This window comes from Lutjanus erythropterus, chromosome 19 (genome assembly GCF_056507025.1).
Source record: "Lutjanus erythropterus isolate fLutEry1 chromosome 19, fLutEry1.hap2, whole genome shotgun sequence".
NCBI lineage: Eukaryota > Metazoa > Chordata > Actinopteri > Lutjaniformes > Lutjanidae > Lutjanus > Lutjanus erythropterus.
In genome coordinates, this window is record NC_139335.1 from 28,493,073 (window position 1) to 28,519,000 (window position 25,928).

Sequence of the window (25,928 nt, forward strand, 5' to 3'; positions counted from 1 at the left end):
TATTCATCTCCGTCCTTCAAGTGTGATTATTTAGACGCTAAATTAAAACATGGTTGTAACCGCTGCCTTTTGAGAAGACGAAGGTGAAGTGCATCTCCCTGTTGACTGCTGAAAACTTTTGTGTGCGCACGCTGTGGACTGTCCGGGTGCTGCTCTGCCATCACAGCTAAGTTCAACATCATTTAGAAGATTGATTTTTGACATTTATGAATCTTTCATGCCCACACTGCGACACCTCTAAGAATCTAGAATTTCGCCCACCTCTACATTGTTTGATAATCTTCAATATTCATGCCACAGTATCCTGTGATACCAGTATACCGCTGTGGTGATGGGTATTAATGTCCCGCACTGCAGGTTTAACATTTAGGAGACAAACAACATTACCAACATCCATTACCTGAAACTAACACCTTCAGTCTCCTTGACTTGGCCTTTTTCCAGTGTGCACCAGCTTTTCCAACATGCAGCCCCGCAGAGGGGAACATTTGGACCTTGGACGGATTCTCTAAGTTCACAAAAACCTTATCTAATTCAGAATCGTGGCAAATAAACTATACAATGATTTTAAAATTAAAAAGCCCCGACTAGAGCGACCCCTGCCGTCCCTGCTCCTGCCCTGATATCTACTGTTCCTGCGTCTGCTGCCCCAGCTGCGTCTACATCCATCCCACACACGCGGGACGACACAGTGATGAAATTTTATGATAAAGTCGCCACACCGGTGTTACACATCGCACCGGACATTTTACAAGAACAGATATCTGTAACGTTAGAGCGCTTACTTTGATCCTTAATGTTAGATTCCGCTTACTTTGAACAAAAGAAACGCTTCGAGGGTTGGTTCATTATTAAGTTGCCAGGTCTATCAAACATCCCCCACACAGACGAGTTATAAGAAGCTAACGTTAAGTACAACCGGCTGTAATGTTAGCTCCTTGTCACTGCTACTCAACTTTTAAAATATTCTCCCTCTAGATCCCTCAGGTCCTCTGCCACTGGCCTTTCAGCTGTTCCCAAAGAATTAAGGGGAGGTGGAATTAAATGTCCCCGGTCCTCGCCTCTGGAACAGCCTGTCAGAGGAGCTGAGGGCTTCACGATCTGTAAACACCTTTAAAAGACTTCTTAAGACTTACCCTTTTAGCTTAGCATTCCCTTCATTTTATTTTGAATTCTACTGTGCTACACTGGTGTCTGTTCTACCATGTTTCTTATTTCATATATTATTTCCTTATATTACCGTTTATTCTCAAGGTATTGTTGTATTGTCATCGTATTGTTGTATTTTATTGTATTGTTAAGCCCCTTGTATTGCAATTTTGCACGAAAGGCGCTATATAAATAAAGTTTGATCTGATTTACAAAACATGGACTAAAAATAATTGTTTTTTTCTTTTACAAAGTAGTCAACTACTCAGGCATTAAGAACAATCAGTAATATCAAATTAAAAACTTTGAGAAGGGCATGCGGGGGTTGGTGGGCGGCTCTGACGTCGACACAACAGTCTGTGGCTTTTTTTGTTTCAATCATGAGAGGTTGTGACCTGCCAGACGATGAGGTGGCTCCGCTCGGCCTTGGTGGGTGCCGACTGCTGGCTGGCGGCTGGTTCTGACAAACCATCCAACTCACCGCCTTCGTCACCTGAGGAGGAAGATGATGAGTCACACAAACAGCAGTGAGGACTCTGAGCTTATCAGCACAAGTTTAACCAGTTTTAGCAGTCAGACATCAAAGCGTAACTTTTCACGCAGATTCAAATGCAACCTTTGTCAGTTTGCTTGAACAGTCCCTGCTGGCTCCGCCTACGTGAAGTGCTCCGTGTTTAGTCAGTCACTCACCCATTCTGAAGTCGATGTAGCCTTCGCCTCCACTCATGACCAGGTACGTTTTGGGCTCAGAGGTCGCTGTGTCAGAGGATTCAGATGCAGGGTCATCAGAGCCTGAGTCTGCAGTGCCTGGAGGAGGCATCGCCTGACCTGTGACAAAAAGTCAAAAACATTTTCTTTTTTACAGGAATAAGAAGCAGAGAAAACCATTTTTGGTGTGGCTGTAATCAAGAAGCAGCTGCCATTTTTACTCCATAGCTGATTTAAACATTTACCTGTCAAATCATTAAATTTTAGTCAAATTATTCACATTCATAAGGATGGATCATAATAAGATGCATACATGTTGAGCTGGAAGCAACAACTATTTTCATTATCATTTAACCTGATGTTTCTGCTCATGATTATTGTTTAGTCTACCAAATGAAAAGTAATTTAAAAAAACTAAACAAACCAGCAAATTATGACATTTGTGAAGCTCTTGCAAACACATTTTTGCCATTTTTGCTTGAAAAATGACTGAAATGGTTCATATATTATATCAGTTACTTAATTTTTGCAGCTCTACATAAATGTCACACAGTGGTGATGTCAATTTGTTTGTGATATCTTAGCAATTTTCATTGGTTGGTAGCTAATATCTGCAGCTGATGTCACTGTTTTTGCCACTTGATACCACCGTTTGTCTGCACGTGTCACTTACCTGGCACAGTGACAAAAAACTTGACAGCGTCTCGATGTCCGTGGAAACACAGCTGGGCGTGGGCCATGGAGCAGTATGGCACGAAGCTGCCTGACATGACACCATCTGAACCGTCATCACCGTAAACCCGGACAGCAGTGCCGGGCCGGTTTGGCACAATCCCCGTTGTCTTGTTGGCTGTAGAATAAGACAGAAAAAAATTCACCTGATGAATTATAGGTGTGTTTTGGGCGTAACATGAATGAAACCAATCAGAATGTCGTCTCTCATTCCCTTTAAGAGCCAGCTGCACCTGCCTCTGGTGCACTGCTATTTAAATATCTGATTCAGCAAGTTGGAGAAGCAAAGAGGGGATGCTGAAATGACCCACTTGTTATGATGCAGTTATGATGCAGGCACTGTGGTTATTCTATGGGTGGAGCGTGCCGATAGGGTGAATCATCTCCACATTAAGAGAGACACTGTGTGTGCATTGATGCACAAGGCACAGCAGCATCACTGCAGTAACATCAGTAACAACATAATGCTACAGCTGCTGTTCCTCGTGCATAAATACGCACAATGTCTCTCCTGGGGAGACACTTCACCATACTTCACTCACCTGTAACCCTGAGTGTGCATCTGCCTATGTCTAAATAATGCACCACTGATTTAAGACCAGGTTTTTGTTGGTCAATGGTGCAGTTGCTTTCTGTTGCCTCAAGATAGCAATGTGCTCATAATGCACCTGATCGTATCTCATCTCAGGACCAACATGCCCATGTGTGCACAGATGCCTGTAAGTACATTTGCTGGGCAAGGAAAATTACAACTGTGTTGGTCAGAAAATAGCAACGTTAGCTACACTGCACTATGCGCAACTTTGTGCTGGAAGGAATGTAGAGCCCCAAGACTTCAAAACAACTCTTGTGAGCCAGATGATCAAAAAACAAGCAGATGAATAAGAAATGAGAAACACAATAAGACCCATATGCAAAAGCAGGTCAGCTGTCAGAGAAGAGGACCACGTACAAGATAAAAGGTGAAGTCACAGGTGAGACGATCAAATCTGTCTATGTCAACAGGCTGAGAGCAGGAAATGTACAACAGAGTTCCCATCCACAACACTAGACAAAGCAGGGTTATGACTGACAGTCTCTCAGACAGACTGCAGAGCGGTCTGTGGGTTCAGTCCGAGGATTCTGTTTGCTCTCATTGTTTATGAAAACATAAACAAAGCGAGACACCCGTGCCAAAATAGAGCTCTATGCTTCTGACCACAGATTGCAGCTTGTGGGACAGAGGACAAAGGTTAAACAGAACAGACCCAGCTCTGCAGCACATTCTGACACAGTCACACTCCATGACAACAGCAGATCAGGACAGAAAACAAGAATCACAGTGAACTGTGAATAAAGACAGAATAAGAATAATCATGTTTAACACAGGCTAACTTCAACCAATCAGATCAACACTTCCATGGACACCTAAAACCACGCTCATAGCTGCCAGTAGTCCCTCCTAGGAAGCTGATTGGCTGCACCACTTTTGGTGTGGACACAAACAAATAACTTGAAGCCTGGCAAGATGGATTCTCACTTGATCTCACAGTCTTGTGAATCCAGCTGCCTTGCAACATAAGCACTCTTCAGTATGAACTTGCCAAACAGTGTTGTGCGATCTGTGACTGTGAGACCTGAATTCTGACCAGATACAGTGAGAAACTAGACGGGCAGTGACTTTTTCTGCTGGTTTCCTGGCAGCCATACAGTGACAACAAGACTAATGGAGGGAAGCTTCAGATCTCGCACACAGGAAAGTATTGATTTTCTTACCTAACAACACTTTGTCACACTGATTAATGCAATCATTCGTACTCAAAATCTCACTGTTAGAAAAATGAAGAGCGATACCTTCAGACAGCGGGATGGAGATGATGACGCCGTTTCCTGTTCCCACCCACAGGCGGCTGCAGGACACCACCAGAGCTGTGATTCTCACAAATGAGAAGCCCAGTTTACCCGTACCTGCAACACACACACAACACACACTTGGTTGCCATTTCAGTCCATATGCAAAATGAAATATTCTACCTAAAATATGCAGATAAAATATACAGCCATTGATTATTTCCCCTAAAAGAGTTAATTAAAACAAAGTTCATTACAGGTAAGGATTTAGGAAAAGAGTTCATACCCAACATCTTGCTGACGTAGGGCTCTATGTCCACGTCCTGGAGGTGCTGGTAGGTGTGGGCGTGAAACAACCGTAGAGTTGAATCCAGTCGGATGGACACCCAGATACCGTCTCCAACCCAGGCCAGCTGACGCACCTGACTCTCCTTGCGTGGATGAGCATCGAACGACTTCTGCTCAGACATTATAGACAGAGACGATGTGATGTTAGAATGTTGTGGAAATGTTAAAGGGTAAGTCCCATTTTTAAACCTGGGTCCTATTTTTACATATCTCACATCATATTTTGTAAAAGGTACAAAGAGTTTTGGAATTTGTCGAGTAGACGGCCTCAGCCAGCAGCCACAAAACAGGCTGAAATATAATCCTCGAGGTCAAATGCACCCATCAAAGCAAGTTAACTAAAGTGCTTGTTTTTTCCAGGCTTAGATTGTTCTTCTTAGTGTTTGACAACATTATGAAAGGATCCCTGCAGAGTACAGATGGGACAGGTCAAATCCTATATCAGCATCAGGGCCCAATATTGACATGAAGCTTTCATCAGGTATCAAATTATTATGCTACAATACAGCTGGGGTGAAGAAATATACTAGCCACCTCGCTCAAAGTGTAACAATAAACCAGAACAAAAATGACAAATACCAGTATAAACCACCATGTTCTGAACAAACATATTACAAACACATTACAATGTAAAATAGCAGACTTAAATTGTCAGCAATGCATAATGGAAAATCATGCAAATGAGGGCCGTCTCTTAACCAGTGGTTGACGCCATTACACAAACTACACAAGCTTTCCAGACAGAAGTTCAGTTTCAGCCTCATGTAATTTAATACTTCTACTACAAATAACAATAATAATAATGATGATGCTGTTTTAGATAAAAGGTAAGGTTATACAATATTAACAGTTTTTAACCTTGTTAACATGTCTATGTGGAGTTTTTCACGTGTTACAAGACATGTATGGGTATATGAAATCATAAACCTAAGGAACCAATCCTGTTAATCAAAGGGGTGGCACTGTACATAGAGAAGCCAGATGTATTTAGTTACTGTGATTAACTAGCAAAATAGAGGAGATGCAGTGTTGGGGGTTAGGGGGTGTGTGGAGAGGCAGGGTACTATTTGGATAATCATAAATCCTTGAATACCAAATGAAGGCAAAGCTATATGCAAGCCATTTTAGCGAGGTATTTGCACTTATTTTGCAAAAAAAAGAGACAATTTATCACTTCTTCTTTACATGGTTTAAAACATGACTGGAGAGGGACTTTAAAATAAGGTTTTATATGTTGCGGTTTACTGGAAAAAGAAACAGGACACTTGTTAAGTATAGTGACAGCTGTACCTCTATCCTCATGGCCTTCGGCTGGATAACGTAGATCTTGTTCCTGTAGCCACACCACACCTTGTCATGGACCACTGTCATACAGCGGATAGAGTGGTGGGGCCGGCCCAGATCCAACAGGTGGTAGTTGGTTAAATCCCACTGACCGTCTGCTTGGGAGAAACAAAGACGTGAGACTTGAGAACTGATGATCATTGTAGCAGAGAGTGGCCATCATTAAATAACTTCTTCTGGTTTTAGCTTCCTCAAAAACAAAGTGTTAACCCACAGACTTACCAATGCCTCTGTGGAAAATTGCTAATGTCCCATCAGCCAAAGCTACCAGGACTCTGCCTTTAACATGCCTGTAACAAGAGATAAGAAACTTTTTACACATTCTTTCCTGTTGGTACATGTATGTTTGATGTGTGTGTGTCTTTAAATAACTACACAACTGCCTTTAGATAGCATTTGCTCTGCTGAGAAGGTCATTGGCTACTCTGCCAACCCTCCAGGACCCTGATGTGAGTGGGAAAGTTTGTGGCTGACCCTCCCACCACCGACACAAACTTTATGAGACACTCTCCTCCATCAGGACCAAAACTTCACGCTACAAGAACAGTTTCTTCCTGCCTGCAGACGGCCTCATCCACAAGGCCTGAGACCCTCACTGACAGACTCTGATCGCCCCCATAGACACTACATGTTATGTTAAAGCTACTAGAGCCACAATGATTTACCAATTACTAATTACTTACTGAATTAATCGTCAACTATTTTGCTAATCAATTAATCAGTCATTTTTTGAGTAAAAAAAATCTAAATTCCCTGATTCCAGCTTTGAAAATATCTACATTTTCTGGTTTCTTTACTCCTCTGTGAAAGTAAAGTTTTTCGGGTTGTGAGAAAACAAGACATTTAAGGACATCACCTTCAGCTTTGGGAGACATTGATCAATATTTTTCATAATTTTCTGACATTTTATAGGCAAACACCTGTTTACTTGAACTCTCAAGTTTTCACCTTACTTTAAGAAGAATCTGACCTGGTGGCAGCCATTAAAACTAAGAAAAATTGCAGATGCTCTTGCAAATGGTCCAGTTTGCTTATGTAGGTCATATGGAGGCATCAGTGTTAAACTAAGATAGTTTCATAACCATTTAAAAACTCATTGTAGTAGCTTTAGTACCTTTTGCATTATTAACTCTTATTTTTAAGCCCAAAAATGTGAAAACTTACTATGCTATGACAACAATTCTGACGTTGTACTCACACTATGCTGAGGATGGAGTCTTTCAGCTTGATGGCATGGAGACACTTCCTCCATCGAGCCACAGACGAGTGGACATACAGACTTGAGAGAGGAAGAGACAGAGAGATGAAGACAGACACATCAGACTTCAACAGTGACTTATAAGGAGTGAATTTCAAACTAAACGAGAAAAAAGGCAGTGAAAATATAACTAAATGGATAAACCTGCTTATAATGAAAGCTGAATGATAAAATATTCCGATAGAAACTGAACCGTTATTGGATTGTACAGGATTAAAACAGGTTTGATTTCATAGGCATCTGTTAATAAGTACAACAAATGTTCACACCAGTGCCAATTTCTAATATTTTTCTGCTGGACTAATAGCACCCTCTAGTGGCTGTTGTCATGCTTACCATCCATTCTGAGCCCCCAGCCACATGGTCGGGAGGGCGCTGCTCATCCTCAGGATTTCCCCCTCTGATGGGTCTGAGTCTTCTGGCAAAGAGGTCACGGCATCCTGCCCGGAGCCCCTGGATCACAGGAGGCAGAGGATTCACCAGTTTTTCAAATGCGTTGAACAGCCAAATCCAATCTGACAAAATTCTGAGTCAAATACAAAATTTGCTTTTGTATCTCGACTTGGCACAGTTTCTTTGGAGTCGTGCTAGGGCTGAACAATTGATTAAAACTTTATTGAAATCACAATCTGGCCTTCTGACATTTTCAAATCACTGGAGCCTCAATATTTGTTAAAGGCAAAATACTTTCTTAAATTAAATATTGTCATGCTGCAGAGATGTCCTGGCTTGCACATCATATTCTATAGACTTTAAAAAATTCTTTGTTTGGTACAGATTCCTGCAAAAATGAAAACATTTTTAAATAAAAATGAGAATAATCAATCCCTCTAAAATTGCAAAACATACCACAATTGCAATATCAGTCAAAATAACAGTCAGGGAGCTGACCCAAAGCTTGTCCAATCTAATCTATCTAATCTACATACAAAACAATATAGAAAACATGGCTGTTGTAGCAATTAAGTTTAAATTTCCTATCAAATGAAACAATAGCCCAGTTGAATCTATCGGACAGACTCTGCTGTCCCGTTCTGGAGCTTTTTTCTATAACATTTTTATTACCATTATTATTATTATTATTGCTACTAGTAACAGCTTTGGTGGCAGAGAAGGATATTGGACCTTTTTCTCCTCTCCAATGCTCATGCCTTAATTCGCCATGCTATTTTTTAAATGATCTTTTTCATCCTCTTCCTTTCCCTTTCATGCACACAAACATCTGCACAGTCCAACATCAAACCAAAACACGACAGTCAACATAACTACCCTGTCATTACTCTCTGACAAAATTTTAACGGGCCTGTATTCTGTTTTTGGCTTCTTCGTGTTGTTCTGTTATATTCTGGGGCTTTGTGCTTGTACAGTTTTGTAGTTTGTCTTGCAATAAATAATAAAAAAAAAATATATATTTTTTAAAAAATCATTCAGCCCTAGTTCAAGCACATGATCTCTTTTTAGCAGGTAAGATACTGATAAGAGCTGACATGTTCAGAAAGTATTATTAATGTGATACTATTGAATGCTCACCTCTGTGTGTCGCCAGGAGACGAGTCGGTGGGTCCCACCCCCAGTGGGTCGGTGAACACGTGCTCCGTGTAGATTCCGGGCTGGCTCTGGTCCGCTCCCTGGTCCTCTCCTTCTTCACCCACACCAGCGTTGGCTTCCGTCGCCTCTGTCGCCTCTTCCGCCGTGGGAACGCCGTCTTCTAGTGGACTGGTCTCTCTGGACAGCTCGACTGTGGGCATTGTGGATCACAGGGTTAAATCAGAGGGTAAATTAATCTACCCTGCTTCACTGATGCTAATACTGGCAGCCCTGGATAAACAAACGGTATCACAAAGCTGTTTATTAACTAACTGTGAGTTTTCCAATCAAGCTTTGAGTGTGTTCACATGAAAAGGGCAGAGCTCTGAATGACAGCAAATCACATGCACCATCTTCAGAACCATGAGTCAAGTCAAAGTGGAATTAATATAAGTTGAAACTGTGTGATGATTAATCAACTATAAATCCATAATTAAATGAATCGCAAACAATTATGATAATCGATCAATCGGTTTGAATTATTTGTCAAGAAAAAATAGTCAAAATTCTCTGATTCCAACTTCTTAAATGTGAATATTGTCTATTGTTTTTACTCCTTTCTTTGACACTATTTTCTGACATTTTATAGACCAAACAACTTATCAATTAATCGACAAAATAATCAACAGGTTAATTGACAATGAAAATAAATGTTATTTGCAGCCCCAAAACTGCAATATCTGCAAGGAAACTGGATTATTGCAGCTGCAAAAAGTGATTTATTTGCAGGTACAATAAGCAGCTGTAGAAGCAGGTGGAATAATATCCAAATGTATAGTGTATTGTATTATTATAACCTATAATTAAATGTCTGGGATTTATTACATGGGCCTTTTCAAATACAGTTGTTATTTTCAACATTGTCATTTCATAGAGTATTTATTATTTTCTAGAGCGACATTTTGGTCCTCTTTTGCCACACGATAAAGTACCGTAATTTCCGGACTATAAGCCGCGACTTTTGTCACACGCTTTCAACCCTGCGGCTTATGTAATGATGCGGCTAATTTATGCATTTTTTCTAACGGCCGCCAGGGGCGCTCGAGCAGAAAAGGTAAGAGTGAGACAGGTGGAATATATGTGTCGAGGAAGACGCAAGTTTAATGTAACTTCGCTGTGCTACCGTGTTGCTGCTATGTTACTGCCGCGTCTCAGTGACTTTTACCGGTATGTTTTTTTAACCAGCCCTTTTAGTGCTGTGTTACTACCGTATTGCTGCTGTGTTACTGCCGCGTCACAGGCACTGTTTGGAAAGAAAAGCTAAGGTATATTATTAAAACTTTGAAAACTCTTTCTGTGTACCGTCTTTCTTTGTAAATATCTCATGTTTCAATGTGGGCACATGCGGCTTATAGACAGGTGCGGCTTATGTATGTACAAAATGGTTTTTCCTTTAAAAATGTACTGGATGAGGCTTATAATCAGGTGCGCTCTATAGTCCAGAAATTACGGTATTTGGATTAAAAACAGTTAACGGTAATGAAATGATGCCTCTGCCCCTAAAGCATAAATGAAAACTATCAAAAAAAAAAAAAGTCAAAAAATAATTTTTAAAGCATATTATTTTGTTTCCATCTTGATGCATTTTCCAGGTGAAACAGGAGACACAAGCAGAACAAAACGTTAGGAGGAATTTGATTTGAACGTTGAAAAGTTTGTGCCGTTGCTAGCTAACTAACTAATGTCTCTTAACTATTAAAGATTGATTGACGGGTGGATGTCATGATATTATTGGTTGTAACTGGTTGTTTCAAGCCTCCGTAAACACACATCATATTTGTTTTACAGAAAGAAAATGTGATTGGATTTGATATAAGAATACAAAGAAATGGATATTTTGTTTTGGCTTTTTACATATTGTTAAATAGGTGCACAATATTACCAGGAATGTGATCCCAAAGAGTTAAAACTACGTTTTTTTTTCTCTTGCCCGTTATTTATCCATCTAGATTTTGTTGGTCTGAGTCTCTGAGGAAAAATATGCATATCCCTTTAAAACTTCCTTTTTTGATTTCATTTGGATTTCAAGTTGTAGGTAGTGGCCCCTGTGTTTGATGCTTGCAATGTAGCCGTAAAACAAATAAAGACATTCTCTATCAAAGCATTTTCTCAAAGCAGAGAAGTACCTGAGCCAGAGATGCCACTGTGTTCAGCCGGCTGGTCGGTGACACCTGAGCTGGCCGTCTGGGGGATGGCAGTGGTTCCCTCTGCTGCCATGGCACCGTCGCTTCCTGTGGAGCCCACGCTGGCCACGCTGCCAGCCAGTGACACCCCATCGCCTTGGCTAGCCTCCAGGTCTTGGGGCACCTCCTCACCTGCCGGATAATCGCTCTCCAACACGCCTGAGAAACACCCAAGCCAAAATTCAGCGCTGACGGAATGGAAAATAAACGATGCCGTCACTGATGGCAAAGACAAACAAACCATGTGACCTCAGCCTACCTGGCACACTGGCAATGCAGACCACGTGGGTGTTGCAGGCGTAGAAGCTGTCAAGTAGGTCAGAGGGCTGACTGGCATCCAGCACCATGACCTTGGTGGAGGAGTGGGTGCTGGTGCACACCCACACCCGACTGGAAATCTCGTCCTGAAGGACCAGCTCCTTCTCCTGCTCCCCTTTCTCCTGATCCTGATGGACAATGCAAGAGGAAAAAAAACTTTCTGAACACCAGGGACGGTTGTTTTTTTGTCTCAGCACCCATAACTCACTGAATTTTTGTGTTTAGGAAACAAAGAAACCTGCCCTTACTTATTACAAATAGCAATGTTTTCAACTTTTTTGGTTTTATTTTTGTACTCATTTCCAGCCTTTTTACAATAGGATATGATTATTTTTGCAATGGTCCTAGTTGGAAATTTGTTATTATTACTGCTAAAGTAACATGTTTAGAGTCTTATAAAACGCATTTAACTGTGTTTCACTTTGAGTCACTCTAGATTAATTATTACACCATCAGTGATCCAGCTGAAATTTTAGATTAAAGTAATGATAATGTAATAATAATGTAATAATTACACTTTTTTGGTGTTATTTCATTTTCAAAAGATATCAGAATAACAGGATAAATGAATTTATCTCTTAATTTGGTATTCATCATGAGAGATAGATGAGTTTGGAATTCAAATGTTAAAATGAGTACTTATGGCAATGTTTATGGAATTGTGGCACTCTCTTACCTTACTGTCTTGCTCTAACTGGTCCAGGCTACTCTGAGAACCCTTCGTCTGCTTACAGAGCTCTGATGTGGTTGCTGTTCTTCCGCCAGACAGGTTGACCCCTGCAGCACACCACAGCTGGGAGAAAGAACATGTAATAAATATGGAATTTTATTCAGAAATTGAGAACAAATATAGTATACTGGTTGTATCTATCTGTTTTCTTACGTACCTTCATAGAAGCATCTTTCTGATCCAGAGGTCTCAGGTATACTGGTACAGGTAAGTTCATTTTGTTCTCCACCTGTCCACCATTTGCCACCTGTCAGGGTATAACCAGTACATACAAAGGACACAGGTGTTTAAAAGAGATTTCCACCCAAATTTAGAAAACACACCATAACCAACACTGCCTAAACTCAGCATAGGTCCACAAAACAAGTTCTACACAAAACATCTTTGTAAGGATGACATCAGTCATTGCAAAACATGGGTATGAGCTGTATTTTGTACGCCTTTTCATAACTGAGTCAAATCTGAACATAGACATGATACCGAACATATGAATAAACCAGGGCTCAACATTAAGGGTTGTCCATTTGCTGGCCTCGTGGTAAGTAAAGTGACATGTCTGGTTTGTTGATCTCGCCCGACCACACAATTTACTAAAAACTAATTTAACTATTAAACTATTTTGTTAATCAACTGATAGTTAACATGATATTTCATGCAAAAACGGCAGATATTATTGTTTTCCGGTGTTCTCTGTTTCCTAACTTTAACTGAAAAATATATCTTTGGGTTTTGGACAGACAAATCAAGACATTTACATACTTCACATTGGACTTTGAGGAACTGGGATGGACATTTTTCATACCCTCTAATAAATAAAACACAGAGGCAAGTAAAAACTGACTCCAGGAAAGAAGATTTTTTAGAAAACCCATCAGTGTTGAACCCTGGTTTTCTTCAGTATCCAAGACGTTTCTGTACATCCATGGGTACACCGTAAAAAGGGACGGCTACTAGCTAATTCAGCATAGTTTTAAAGGTGATAATTTACCAAAATGTGAACAAATATAAGCGGATCAAGTTGTAGCTCACAGTGTGTATCACTGAATCCACAGCAACATTTTACTTTGCAAGTAGCAAAATGGGAACTGTTCATTTTCTCACATGAACGTAAAGATAAAGCTTATACAGGCAAAGAAGAAGGAAAGACGAGCTACATTCATGAGTAAACTGTTAAATCTCATGAGGTTGAGCTCCATCTGGTGGACAGTTTCAATAAATGTTTTCTTGATACACTTGATAACATACTTGTTGACCATCCAAATCTATCCTTATCCCTATCCAGTCCTACCTTGTATTTGCTGGGCAGGCTCCAGCCGTGTGCAGTGACCCGTCCATCCTCCTTCTGCATGTGGGCCTTGACCTGCCTGTACTGGGCTCTCTTCTGCTCTTTACGAGACGGTGAACTGCACTGGTCCTTCCTATGAGAAGAGCAAAGAGAGACAGATGTGATCAGTTTACAGACAGATTATATACAAGGACATTACTGCAGGACATTTGGTGAAAATACAAAACCCAGTTCCAGTAAAGGTGGGACACTGTGTGACATGTAAGTAAAAACAGAATGCAATGATTTGCAAATACTTTTTGATCTGTCCCAACTTACTGGAACATGCTGCAGGCTCCAAAATCAGAATTTGTGTATATGTACAAAAAACAATAAACTTAATGAGTTTGAACATTAAATGTCGTCTTTGTACTGTCTTCAATTAAATACAGGTCAAAAAGGTTTTGCAAATCATTGCATTCTATTTTCATTTATGTTTGACAACTTTTCTGGAACTGGGGTTTGTAATACTTATTTTGAGTTTTCTAATTAATATTAGAGATACACTGAATCCAATTTTCTTGGCTGATTTTTGCAAATGTTTGAGGAGACGCATCAACACGGATTGTTTATTTTTCAGCCAGAACAGGAGGTGAAATTTAAACTGTCAGTATGTGAACAGAAGTGTGAAGCTGTCTAACTTTAGCCTGAAGAGCTAGAAAGTTTACAGTTGTTTGGCAACACCGGCAGCTGCTCTATCTCCTTGTAGACCTGTAGATCCTGTTCTTGGAATCTTTCACTAACATCGACTTCATGCAAGCACGTGTCTGAGCGTGTGTGGCTGTGATCAGCGCTGCTGTGGATGTGACGTTACGGTCGGTGTGTCTGCTGCCCATATGACATCATCATCATGCAGAGCAAGTGTGTGAAATCAACCAGCACAGAATCAGATTAGTATTACTGGCCGGTTGATTAGTGCATCCCTAATACATATGAGTCATGATGGGCATCAAATCCAAATGTGTTCCCCGTCTACCACACTCACAGTGACTTGACTCCATTACTCACTCTTCATTGAGGAAGTCGAAAGTCTTGGACTTCTCTGTGGGGAACTGGGAGAAGGTGCTGCTCCTCTTCACCATGCCGCCCGGGGCGTTGTATTTCACGTTGGACTGGGACTCCACCTTCTTTATGGGGGTGGCACTGGAGGAGGAGCTAAACAGTCTGCTGAAGCTGCAGGTGGCCAAGTTACAGAAAGCCAAGAGGGAAACAGCAGACAGGAGTGCGGGGAAAAAGCAAGGTAGGGGGTCACCAACCAACCAGACAACTGAGGAACCACCACCAACATTTACTGTACAGTGACGTAAAGCATGCTGGGAGTTGTGGAATAGCACAGAGCACTGCCTATCACATTTTACTGGGACTGGACATCTGTACTTTATTAGCACTAACCAAATGTGTGTCTTTAGTCCCAAGAATCAACAGTATCTTCAGTGTCAAGTTAGAGAGTATGTATCATTGACATCAGTGTAAAAAAAAGTAGCACATATTCCTTAAGCATCACTAAACCACTAAGCATGTATAAATAAAAGTTTGAATGTTGAAAACATCATGTCTGAAGAAAAGCAAATAAAGTATCTTAAAGGGATAGTTTGGAGTATTTGTAGTGGGGTTGTATGAAGCATTTATTCATTGTCAAGGGGCAAAATGTATTTTAGCCCCTTAACAAAAGGCCCACATTAAAAAAAACAATCAGTGTAAGTTTACGGTATATTTATAATATTTTCACTGTTTTACACTGCTGTCAGACAACTAATTCAGACGGGAAACTGCATTCATATAAGCCAAATATTGCTCTCTCTAAACCAATGAAACTACATTGGCAAGATCAGTAATTTTATCTTGCAAAACACAGGAGTTGCTGGTCTACCGCTGCCTTGATGGTTTAGTTTGTGTAATTGTGTGACTTCTGTATTTTAACAGGTTAGGTCAGATTTACCAAAGTCACACAAACAAACTAAGCAATCGAGGCAGCAGTAGACCAGCAACTCCCGTGTTCTGCAGGGTAAAATGACTGATTTTGCCAAAGGAGTCTGGTTAAAATTAAACTGATACTGGTTTTAAAAGCTGCAACAATTATTATTAATTAACTATTAAATTAATCACACGTCATTTTGTGTCATTTTTTAATTGTCCAAATTCTTTAGTTTAAACTGAGTAGTTTAGTTTGTTTAGTGTCGTTAGTCCTCTATAACAGTAAACTGAATATCTTTGGGTTGTGGACAAAACATTTGAGGATGTCATCTTGGACTCTGGGGAACAATGATCAACATTTAATGGACCAAACAACTAATCAATTGATTGAAACAATAATCGACAGATTAATCGAGAATAAAAAATTTTTTTCTTGACAGTTTTTTTAGATGGCTAAAAGACATTTTGCTGCTGACCACAGTGGTACATTGCTTAGTTTCGTCCACCTGTACTCCCCAAAACTGGTGGCATGCTGACCTCCATCTACTATTGGTGATACACTCACTATGGATAAGTACCTCATACAACCACACTTCAAAAAATCTTAACTATTCCTTTAATGATTAATTCATTAATTCTGAATTGTGTTCATATTGTAGTGTCCTGTACAGTTTATACTTTCCAAATCAACTACACAATATAACCTTCCATGCAAAAAAGATGGGAAAACATTGTTAAAATATGAATATATTTCATTCAAATCACAGCAGTCTAAACCTTGATGTGTCTCCACTTATCTACTGCACTAGTTTCATTGTTTTGTTGATGCGTTTTCAAATAAAACATTACTAAATCTGTTAAAAATTATTTGTAATAAAAAAAAAAGCACACTGATCTTCAGGTATAACCTGACTTAAATCAGAACATTTACACGTATTCAAGCTCTGTCCCTGTTTAGCTCCCTATGAGCAGACAGAGTAGGAAAACATCAAAAAGACACACAGCAGGCAGGAGACAGGAAAGCCCGGGGGCACAAGGAGAGTCATGTCTGAGCAGTGTGTGATAACAACAACTGATACACTGCACGGAGAGAGAAGATCACGGATAAAGACACATCAAAGTTGGATCCATTTGTGATGGAGGAGCAGTTCCGTGTCGATGGAGGGAAAGAAAGAGGTTTGGCTAGGAGAAGGTTTATTAAACCATCTTTACCTAATGCTGCCAATTCAATAGCGCATCCCAGAAAAGATGAGAAAAACAAAACGCATTTGAATGTTGAAGAGAAAATCTCACAGGAGGTTAACTCGGAATATGAGCAGTGACCTCAACAGGCTCCCAAAACTGAAGACCTGACAGTTTTTTTCAAAAAGAGACATTAAATTCAGGAGGACTTACAACTGCCAGATGCTGGATTTCTTTTTTTCTGCGAGTGTTGGGTTTTCTCTCGAGGCCCTGAAGAAGAGGACAAGATGATATCATGTTAATTATTGTCAGGTTTGAAGACACAAGAACAAGTGGGGGATGTTCTATTGCCTCCTACATTTAGAGATGAAATCCATCAAGTTTTTAAGTTGATATGTCAAACCATCTCACTTCAACAGTGCAAAAAATATGATACTCATGTTACAGGATACTGGATGATCTTAAGTGCAGCAAGTTTCAGCTTTAAGATAAGAAAACAGCAGACATCTTTCTCACAGAACAGTTACTGTAACAGTGACACTGAGATTAAGTTCATATGTGGTGAATATTAGGTCTGAGTCATTAAGACTTAAAGGAGAAATGTGTTTCTTCTTTATTAGAGTTCAAATTAATGCAGAATGTTTGCCGAATGATTGTGTCTCTACGAGTCATAAAAAAGCCTTTTAGAGGGAGCAGATGTTTATGACAGACAGACAATTAAGTAATACAGTAATAACTTTGATGTAAAGCGAGATTGCACGCTCACGTGTAAATCAGCAGCCTTCGTACCTGATCATCTCTGTCCACCGCACAGCTTCCTGGAGCTCCATCAGTCTCTCTTTGTACTGGTTCCTTTCCATCAGCACTCGGGCCATTTCCACTCTAGTGAAGCGTTTCCTCTGGGCTGTAGGTACATCACTCTGTGGTAGCACACATTTAAACCCACACAGAAATACATCTATTATGATGGAAATGAGCTACATCTTATTATACACATTCTAAACAAATAAATAGGATAAACATTAAGGTAATCATTTAAGTGGAATTTAATTAGGACTAGTTAAATATTTAAGTTACGCATGATAAACATTAAGGTAATTATTTATGTGTAATTGATTAATTGTAATTTTATTTACATGTTCATTACATGTTTATTACATGTTGGGAAACATCTATTCTATTTAATGTACTGTGGAAATGCATTTTTTTTAAATACATGTTTGCAATCTCTGACATTGTTGTGCAAAAGACTCACATCTTCTTCATCTTTAGTTTTGTTTTTCACTTCCTCCACCTCAAGTCGCAGTCTGGAAAAGACCATTTATCACAATGTTGCTACGTTCTGTTGTCATTTTACAATTTCCAAGCACAGTACTGTGGTAAGAAACCCGTAAGCACCACCTACTCTGAATGTTGACTTACTTCTTGAGTTCCTCCTCCAGCTCCTTGTTCTTGTCCTCCAGCTTGGTCCTGGCCTGCAGCACGGCCTCCAGCTCCCCCTCCAGCATCTCCTTCTCGCAGGTCAATTCATCTACCTTCAATATCAAGTCTTTATTCACCACGTTCAGAGCATTCCTGGAGAGACAGAAAGAAGGACATTTTAGTGCTTGTAAAATACTGTACTGGCGCATTTTAACTGGGTCAAAGGATTAAGAAATTTGTTAGATATCAAATATCAAAGCCGTGATAGAAAGAAACATTACAGGGACAGTTTGGATTATTTGAAGCGAGGTTGTATGAGGTACTTATCCACTGTCAGTGTATTACCTGAAGTAGATGCCAGTCTGCACAGCCCCAGTTTGGAGAAGCAAAATGGGACACCAGCAAAGAAGCTAAGTAATGTACTGCTGTTAACTGGGTCAGCAAGAATATTTATATCTATTTCAGACACTTTAAAAAATGAGCAAAAAAAAAAAATCAATATCAGTTTAAGTGTATGCTATATTTACAATATTTTCATTACTTAACTGCTATCAGACAGCCTTTTTTGATGGGAAACAACTGTTATGAGCCAAATATCACTCTTTCTAAACCAACCAAACTCCACAGGTGAAATCGGCGATTTTACCTCACAGAACACAGGAGTTGTTTGTTTACCGCTGCCTCGATCTGTTAGTTTCTTTTTGTTATTGTGTGACTCTGGTGAATCCAAGCTATGCTTTTAAAAAACTGAAGTCACACAATATAACACAAACAAGCTAACTGATCAAAGCAGCGGTAGACCAGAAACTAGTGAAGTAAAATTACTGATTCTGACTGTGGAGTTTGGTTGGTTTGAAGAGAAAAATATGTATAAAACTGCTGGTGTCCCTCTCTGCTTTTCCAAACTGGGGGGGTGGCAACCGGCATCTACTGTGTGTAATACACCGACTACAGAAAAGTACCTCACAGAACCCTACATCAAATAACTCAAGCTATCCCTTTAAAGTTATCACTTACTTTGTCTCAAGCAGTTGTGAATTCTCCTGAATGAGATTTTCAACTTCCCGGCCCATTCCTGAACAGAATTAATAATTTAAGTTAGACTTTTATTCCATAAACAGTAACTGGACAACAAGCTGCAGCAATGACTATATAAACACTACAGAATAAGATGCATAACTGTAGATTATTCTTACTAAGGTAAAATATAACAAGGCACTATGTAAATAGAACGTGAAATATCTCCTAGTGAGATATTTGTTACTGCAGGTTTCACAGTATGAGAAACTACCACAGCAAACACACAAACCCACAGCACATGACTGACAGGAGAAGGATGGAGAGAGTGGGTGGGGTCTTACCAATCAAACTAAGGTCTGAGCAAACCATGCAATCCAAGTCAGGCAGAAAGAATAAGGAAGAGAGAGAAATAGAGAGAAAGAGATGCGGATATAGTTTGAGACAGCGGAATGACCAAAATGATGACGGAGCCGGAGCTAAACATGTAGCTGCTGGCTCCACAAGCAAAAGATGTTGTCGGGTCTCTAAGGCTAATTTAGACACGACAATTGCAGCAGTACAGAGAAGGAAGACAGGAGAATACAAGGGCAAAAAAATAAGAATTTAAGCTGTAAAAAGAACAGTTAGGCCAACAAAGGAAGCATTGAACTCCATCACTCATGCACCAAACTTTGTCAGAAGTCAACTGTTATCAAAAGTAATGAAGGAGAAGAAGCTGTGAGCTGCAATGATGGCGGGTATGGCAGAAAGTGACTAATGAGTAGAGTTCAGAGGGACATTACAGAAGAGTGTTTGACTAAGGAAAGGTTTGAGGTCATACACACCAGAGTACTCCACTGGGATTATGGACAAAAGCCAGAGGATGAGATACGGGAGAAAGAGAGGTGATGTTAACATGGGTAGATGGCTAACACTGCGTAGAACAGCTGGACCAAAGCAAGTGGTGTAGCATTGCAGCAAACAGCAGGAGTTGGGAGTTACAATGAATATCAAACTAGTACTATCAGTAGAACAACAGCTGTTGGCCAAACAGTAGTGGAGCTTCAGTAGAACAGATTCATGGGCATTTTAAAATAGAGATGTGCTGATCCACTTTCCTTCAGTTTCGATCTGATTCCAATATCTGAATTTGATACAGATACAATACCAGCACTCTTTTTTTCTTAATATTTATTATTATTTTTATCATCATTATTATTATTGGTGGTAGGAGTAGTACGAGAAGTAATAGTAAGATTACATGAGGCTGAGAGTGTACTTCAGTCTGGAAAGCTTGTGTAGTCTGTGTAAATTAACTTGCGTAAGTGACGGTCCTCATTTGCACCATTTCCCATGATGCGTTGAGAGAGTTTCAATTTGTTATTTTATGTTCCAGTACATTTCCTCACTCCAGCTATATTGTAACTCAGTAAATTAGAATGTGTTGTTGTAGAATTTATTTAAAATACAGGGCAAACTCTGTCTGATACCTGATGATTGCTTATGTCAATATTGTGTGCTGATACCTGATATACTGTATATTGGATCCGATCAGTCCCATCTCTATTTTGAAAAACCCAGAAAGGCAGTGATTACAGATATAAAAGAAAATTATGCAGTTCATTTTTATGTGATATGTTTCACTGGTACAACAAGATAAACAGACAAGAAATCATTTCAAGAAACTTTGGCAAAGAACACCAACACATGCTCCACAGAGTCTAATACTTTCTATATCAGGAGACTTCAAAGTGGCTCAAGCATATTATTTTACTTTGGCTACGTTTATTTTAGAAATTCTACAACAGGCAGTTCCTGCCAAGCAATCTGATTGGTGAACTAGACATTTAAAACATGCTCAAATAAGCATGACAGGCACTGTGCTCATCGCTAAAAACATTACTCCGTCCAAGAAAGGGGAATTTTTTTTAAACATTTCTATTCATGAAAACAAATCATGAACCTCAGTGGGTCAATATAGACTATACCCTTATACTTGTATAGGCCAAGAAAAACTTTATCCTTTCCTGCAAAAGCAAATATAGGGTCATATCTTCGGTTAGCTAATGTTAGCAAAATGCCGTTTAAGTAACTAGCCAGTGGCTGATGTAGATTATCTAGCTAGTTAGCCAGTGTTTTGCTAAATTAGCCAACTTAAGATCTGGATATACTGTATGTTGCTTGTACAGGATAAGATCAGGACATCAGCCTCGGTGGCGGTGTACATTCTCTTCACTTCTAGTTTTGCATTTGTTTCCCATTAAATATGATTTTTTCTTAAGCTCTGTGCAACTGAGGAATGTCAGTGAGTATAAGTTGCAATAATGCTTGCTTCACACATCGTGAAAAACACTGGAACCATTAGTATTATAGATATGCAAGCACCAGGACTCAAGTAGGTTTTTGCATTTGGACAATCACTGAATAGAGACATTTCATACACGTTATTCCAACATAATGCAGATAACTGATTTCTGATTTCTGCTACATTATTTCATTTCAGTGCTGCGCTGCGCTGCTCCGGTGAAGATAAAGTTTTTAACTCACCCAGCAGGTCGGCGCCTTCATCCACATCCCCAATGAGCCCAGTGCCCGCAGACGAGAGCTCTTCAAACAGAGAGTCTGTATTGCGGTCAAATGCCATGTTCTCAATGCCTTTAGTGGGGGTGCTAGAAGAGTAATAACAACAAGAGTTTACGTGATGCTCCCCGCTCGTTTGAAAGTGACCCGAGAGACAGCATGTTCTCTGCACTACCTGCAGGGTTTGTATCCAATGAGATCCATGTCCAGCTCAGGCGTGGACTCAATGATGTCCTGCACATCTGAGCTGTCCTCATTTTCAGGCAAACCTGCGCAAGACGGAGCACATGAATATCAGAGAGAAGGAAGAATACAGACTGCGAGTAAAAATCATCAAACTTTTGCATCAGAAAAGGACATTTTTAAATCCAAAAACACAAACTGTGTGCCTTCTGATCGCCTATACCTGAAAAGTGGACTGCACAGGGATGCCATGCTAAGTAGGCCTGCATAATTTATCTAAATTTTAAGAAAATCACAATATGTCTTTCAAATCAAAGCAATTTTCAAATTGCAGGAGGCGCAATATTTATTAAAGACAAAATGTGCATCAAAAAACATTTAAATGGGGCCCCCCTATAGCTCAGTCGGTAGGGCGTGCGTCAAGGAATGATGTCTGTGCTGGTGACATCGCAGGATGTTTCTCATGGAGGAATTTTGTTGAGGGAAGTTACAGAATTCAGCTCTGTTTCTTCCAGGACTCCTCAACAGCATAAACACTGCATCCCAAACTCTCGTGTCATATAATGTTCAACGCATGAAGGCCACCGAGACTGATGTATGACTAATACATCTGATCCTGAAACGGTGCCAGTTTCAGCTCAGTTGAGTACTCTTGGTGTAAATCATGTTATCCATTAATTTCACTTCAAAGGGTATGTCTGCGCCACAGTTTTCATCTGTCCTCCACACCGCTGCATGTCCCCCCACCAGTGTTTAAGAGCTTCTACAATGTGTAGGTAAGCTGTCAAGTTAACTAGTTTTTTTTGTTTTGTTTTTTGTTTGTTTTTATGACAGTGAGTCTGCTCAGGGTGTCTTTTATTTTGAAAATTGACCAGATTCTCTATGGTTTTTCTGCGTGTGCAAATATAACAGACATCTATGTCACTGTATGTCAGACTTATTGTTGGGTGGGCAGGACTTTTACTGGTATTTACAGCTTCATTATTATTTTTGAGGCTTATAACTCAGGAAGTAATAAAGGTCCCAAGGTCGCTACAGGCTATGTGAAACAATGATGGGAAAAAGAGACAATGAAATAACTGAAGACATGTGGCTGGATGCCTGCAAAACACAGTCATCCTCTACAAACTCCCTGACGTGGCAAGACTTCTGCTGGGAAAAACATAAGACCAAGTCTCAACAAATAGGCACTCAGCTCTGCTGCAGGAGGGAATGTGGGGAAATCATGATTCATCATGCTTATGTTTTCTGTCCCTTCATTCAGACTTTCTGGAGTCATTTTATTTTATTTTACTAATTAAATGGTCTGCCACACTCTTATTCAGTGGCACAGTACACACCAACTAAGCAGGAGGGTGAGTGGGAAGAAAAGAGCCAGAATATTTTCACATCTAGTGCGGTGAATTAAAGATTTATTTCAACCAATCCAGAGTTGGCAATTGTTATAACTGTGGAAAAGCTGACCAACAGGGCTTTTCCAATGCCACGCTGAGTCAAACTGTGTCGTGCCGATTTGCATTTGCATCACCACTGTAATGTGCCGAGCTGCGCTGAGTCATGGCCAAGATGGAGATTCTCCACAGTGGGACCAAAGCGAGCCTCCAAGTCGGCTGTGTCGACGTCCCCCTTTCCGTGGCCAACATGTCAGTACCAACAAGCGTGTGTTGCAAGATTGAACTCGTGTGCGCAGGACAGCAGAGAAAAACATTTTTTTAAAAGTCTGTTTTAGCTTCTAACTGAATCTCTGTGTTTTGAAGTTATGTTTCTCTCCTGTGTCGCAGTTTGTACTTTCAGGTTTCTGCTTTATTTTACTATTTAATGTTCAGCTGATAGAAATCATGTCAAATTATTTTCATTATCATTATTATTTTTGCATTACAGTTTTCATTTTTCTGAAATATTTATTATTACCACAATTATACTTGTGGTAATGGGAGATTTGTTGGGGTCTGTACCAACCAAACATCACTTGAACAAGATTTTTAGGCATCTCTGCAGCACAACAGTCCTTCATTATAATGCTGATTTCAGATTACAGGTTCTGTGATTTGGATATCACATTTTGCCATATTGCGATTATGATAATATTGCTATTTATTGTGCAGGTCTAATAATAATAATAAAATAGTGCCGGTTTCATGATGTTTGACCCTACCCACTGATATAGATCTGGTCCCCGGTGCAGCCTGCACCTCCGTGCTCTTACTGTTCCCATCTTCCCTCTCCATGTCCGAGGCCGTGGTGGACATTGGTGTGGCCGACTTGGAGCCGGTGAAGTCTGACAGCTCATCCTGTAATGAAAAAGGGCTCGTTTACAGCAATATCTGCAGATGGACAATCAAAGTCAAGGCTCAAAATGACAGGTAGGGCTTAAACGGAAAAACAAAATGAAAATGAACAAAGGAAAACACACTGGGACCACACAGGGAATAGCAGCAAAACAACACAGTTCACAATCTAACAGGTTAACATGGTCGGACAGGCTGAAAGCACTAATCACAAACTAGAAAGTTCACTACACATGCAGTTTAAGAGAAAACACAAGAGTCCAATTTCTTTCAGCACTTACACTGTGTGGAACAAGAGAATAATAATTATCTCAAAGTGAAAATCTCTCTCTAAATCCCATAAACACGACATACTGAAATACAAAGCTGCTGTTTTTTGTGAAATTGGATCTCATGAAAACATCGAGGAATCTAAAAGAAACACTATAATTAACAGCAAAAGGAAAGAACATGAGCCACACAGAGCTAGCACACAAACACAGACAAGGAGAGGAAGTCCACACACAGCTACACGGATAGTGGGGAGGGGCTTCACACAGCTTCAGCTGAAATAAAAACATGGCCATTATGGGAGCTGCCATTCTACCTCTAGTACACAACACAACACAAACCCACACACAACTCAAAAACTAAGAAGAAACTGAAAGTATAAATTGACAGGACATCACAGCTAATGCTACACAACTACAATATTAAAGACAGAATACTATTTAAATGTATGTTATTGCACAATGAATGATCAGAAATGTGACTGTTATGTTGAAATTCGGCATGAATGAAGCAAAAATACAAAGAAGCATGTGAAATATAAAAGTCATGCGATTTAACTGAAAAGAAAATCTAATTAGAGGCCAGATGCAACCACGCTGTTACTGTTTTTAAAGGATTAATAATTACGGTGGCTGTTTGCACTCAGATTTTGAAAGATGCCAATTCAGCCCTCACACGGGACGTGGTTGCATGCGGCACAATCTAGCACAGGTGGGCTGGTGGAGTGAGAGGCGACGCCTTTGAAAAAGATGAAACAGCATAGTGAAGGGGACCACTGAAGCCCACGCACACGCAAACACAAACACTGTGCTGCCCACAGCCAGTGCAGGCGTGCTGCTGCGGCTGGCGCACCCGCCGGCCGCCACTCATCCAACTACCTTGCAGTCGTCTGCCAGTGAATTCCCCCAAGAAGAGTCCTGCGCACTCTTACCCTCCCTTTCCTTTGGGGGGTCGACAAAGTCCAACTGCTTTGGGGAGGGAGGGGGGCGAGAGTAAGAATGAAGCTCACATGTGCAGAAGCAGTTCAGCTGAAATGCATACACCCCAAAGTGTGCATGTCTGTGAAGTGAAGTGAATGGAAAAGTAATACTGTGTGTGACAATTCAACCTTCCCAAGTCCCGCCCCTTTTTTTTGCACCGTGCTCCAGTGACAGTTGTGAAAGCTTAGTGCCTCGGTCACCTTTCTCCTTTTCCTGTGCTCTGTGCAAGGCTCTGTGCTTAACCATTTTTGTTTTGCAGCTATTTTGATAATCGGTTCACAGTTTCAGTCATATTTCAAGCAAAAATATCCCAAATCCCCAGTACCAGCATATTGATTGTGGAGATTTGCTGCTGTTCTTTGTATTATGTGATAGTAAACTAAACCATTAACTTTTCACATCATAAAGAAATAAAAGTATTAATCAGTTCTGAAAATAATTTTCAGCTTTCTTCACTACCTAAAATGCTCAGAAAAGTCATATATTCTCCTTGAAATATTTGTCCTATGTACAGTATTGTACTTTGCTTACATGAGTACTCACCGATTTAGCAGTGCACTCCTATAAATTGGTCAGAGAGATGAACAGTTTGAAGGGGC

The 25,928-nt window shown here is 40.2% G+C and overlaps 1 protein-coding gene across 3 annotated transcripts in view; it reads right to left on the minus strand.

Annotated features, from left to right (window-relative positions):
• Nucleotides 1–966: 966 nt before the first annotated feature.
• Nucleotides 967–25,928, minus strand: part of spag9a (sperm associated antigen 9a) — a 39,716-nt gene continuing 14,754 nt past the window's right edge. Inside the window, exons 6-31 of one of the 3 annotated variants that reach the window (XM_084743772.1) lie at nucleotides 25,228–25,317; nucleotides 23,947–24,082; nucleotides 21,784–21,877; nucleotides 21,576–21,697; nucleotides 19,391–19,405; nucleotides 19,047–19,104; nucleotides 18,030–18,182; nucleotides 17,863–17,914; nucleotides 17,397–17,527; nucleotides 16,821–16,877; nucleotides 14,520–14,684; nucleotides 13,476–13,605; nucleotides 12,345–12,434; nucleotides 12,134–12,250; nucleotides 11,399–11,585; nucleotides 11,083–11,298; nucleotides 8,900–9,107; nucleotides 7,706–7,822; nucleotides 7,310–7,390; nucleotides 6,334–6,401; nucleotides 6,058–6,206; nucleotides 4,706–4,877; nucleotides 4,423–4,536; nucleotides 2,531–2,707; nucleotides 1,840–1,977; nucleotides 967–1,642 (exon numbers count right to left, since the gene is read on the minus strand). In XM_084743772.1, coding sequence (XP_084599898.1) covers nucleotides 1,524–1,642; nucleotides 1,840–1,977; nucleotides 2,531–2,707; nucleotides 4,423–4,536; nucleotides 4,706–4,877; nucleotides 6,058–6,206; nucleotides 6,334–6,401; nucleotides 7,310–7,390; nucleotides 7,706–7,822; nucleotides 8,900–9,107; nucleotides 11,083–11,298; nucleotides 11,399–11,585; nucleotides 12,134–12,250; nucleotides 12,345–12,434; nucleotides 13,476–13,605; nucleotides 14,520–14,684; nucleotides 16,821–16,877; nucleotides 17,397–17,527; nucleotides 17,863–17,914; nucleotides 18,030–18,182; nucleotides 19,047–19,104; nucleotides 19,391–19,405; nucleotides 21,576–21,697; nucleotides 21,784–21,877; nucleotides 23,947–24,082; nucleotides 25,228–25,317 — 3,156 coding nt within the window. In that variant the 3' untranslated portion in view covers nucleotides 967–1,523. Of the gene's footprint in view, nucleotides 1,643–1,839; nucleotides 1,978–2,530; nucleotides 2,708–4,422; nucleotides 4,537–4,705; nucleotides 4,878–6,057; nucleotides 6,210–6,333; nucleotides 6,402–7,309; nucleotides 7,391–7,705; nucleotides 7,823–8,899; nucleotides 9,108–11,082; nucleotides 11,299–11,398; nucleotides 11,586–12,133; nucleotides 12,251–12,344; nucleotides 12,435–13,475; nucleotides 13,606–14,519; nucleotides 14,685–16,820; nucleotides 16,878–17,396; nucleotides 17,528–17,862; nucleotides 17,915–18,029; nucleotides 18,183–19,046; nucleotides 19,105–19,390; nucleotides 19,406–19,873; nucleotides 19,886–21,575; nucleotides 21,698–21,783; nucleotides 21,878–23,946; nucleotides 24,083–25,227; nucleotides 25,318–25,928 lie in introns of all 3 variants that reach the window. The other 2 variants (XM_084743771.1, XM_084743773.1) reach the window with 2 other exon arrangements.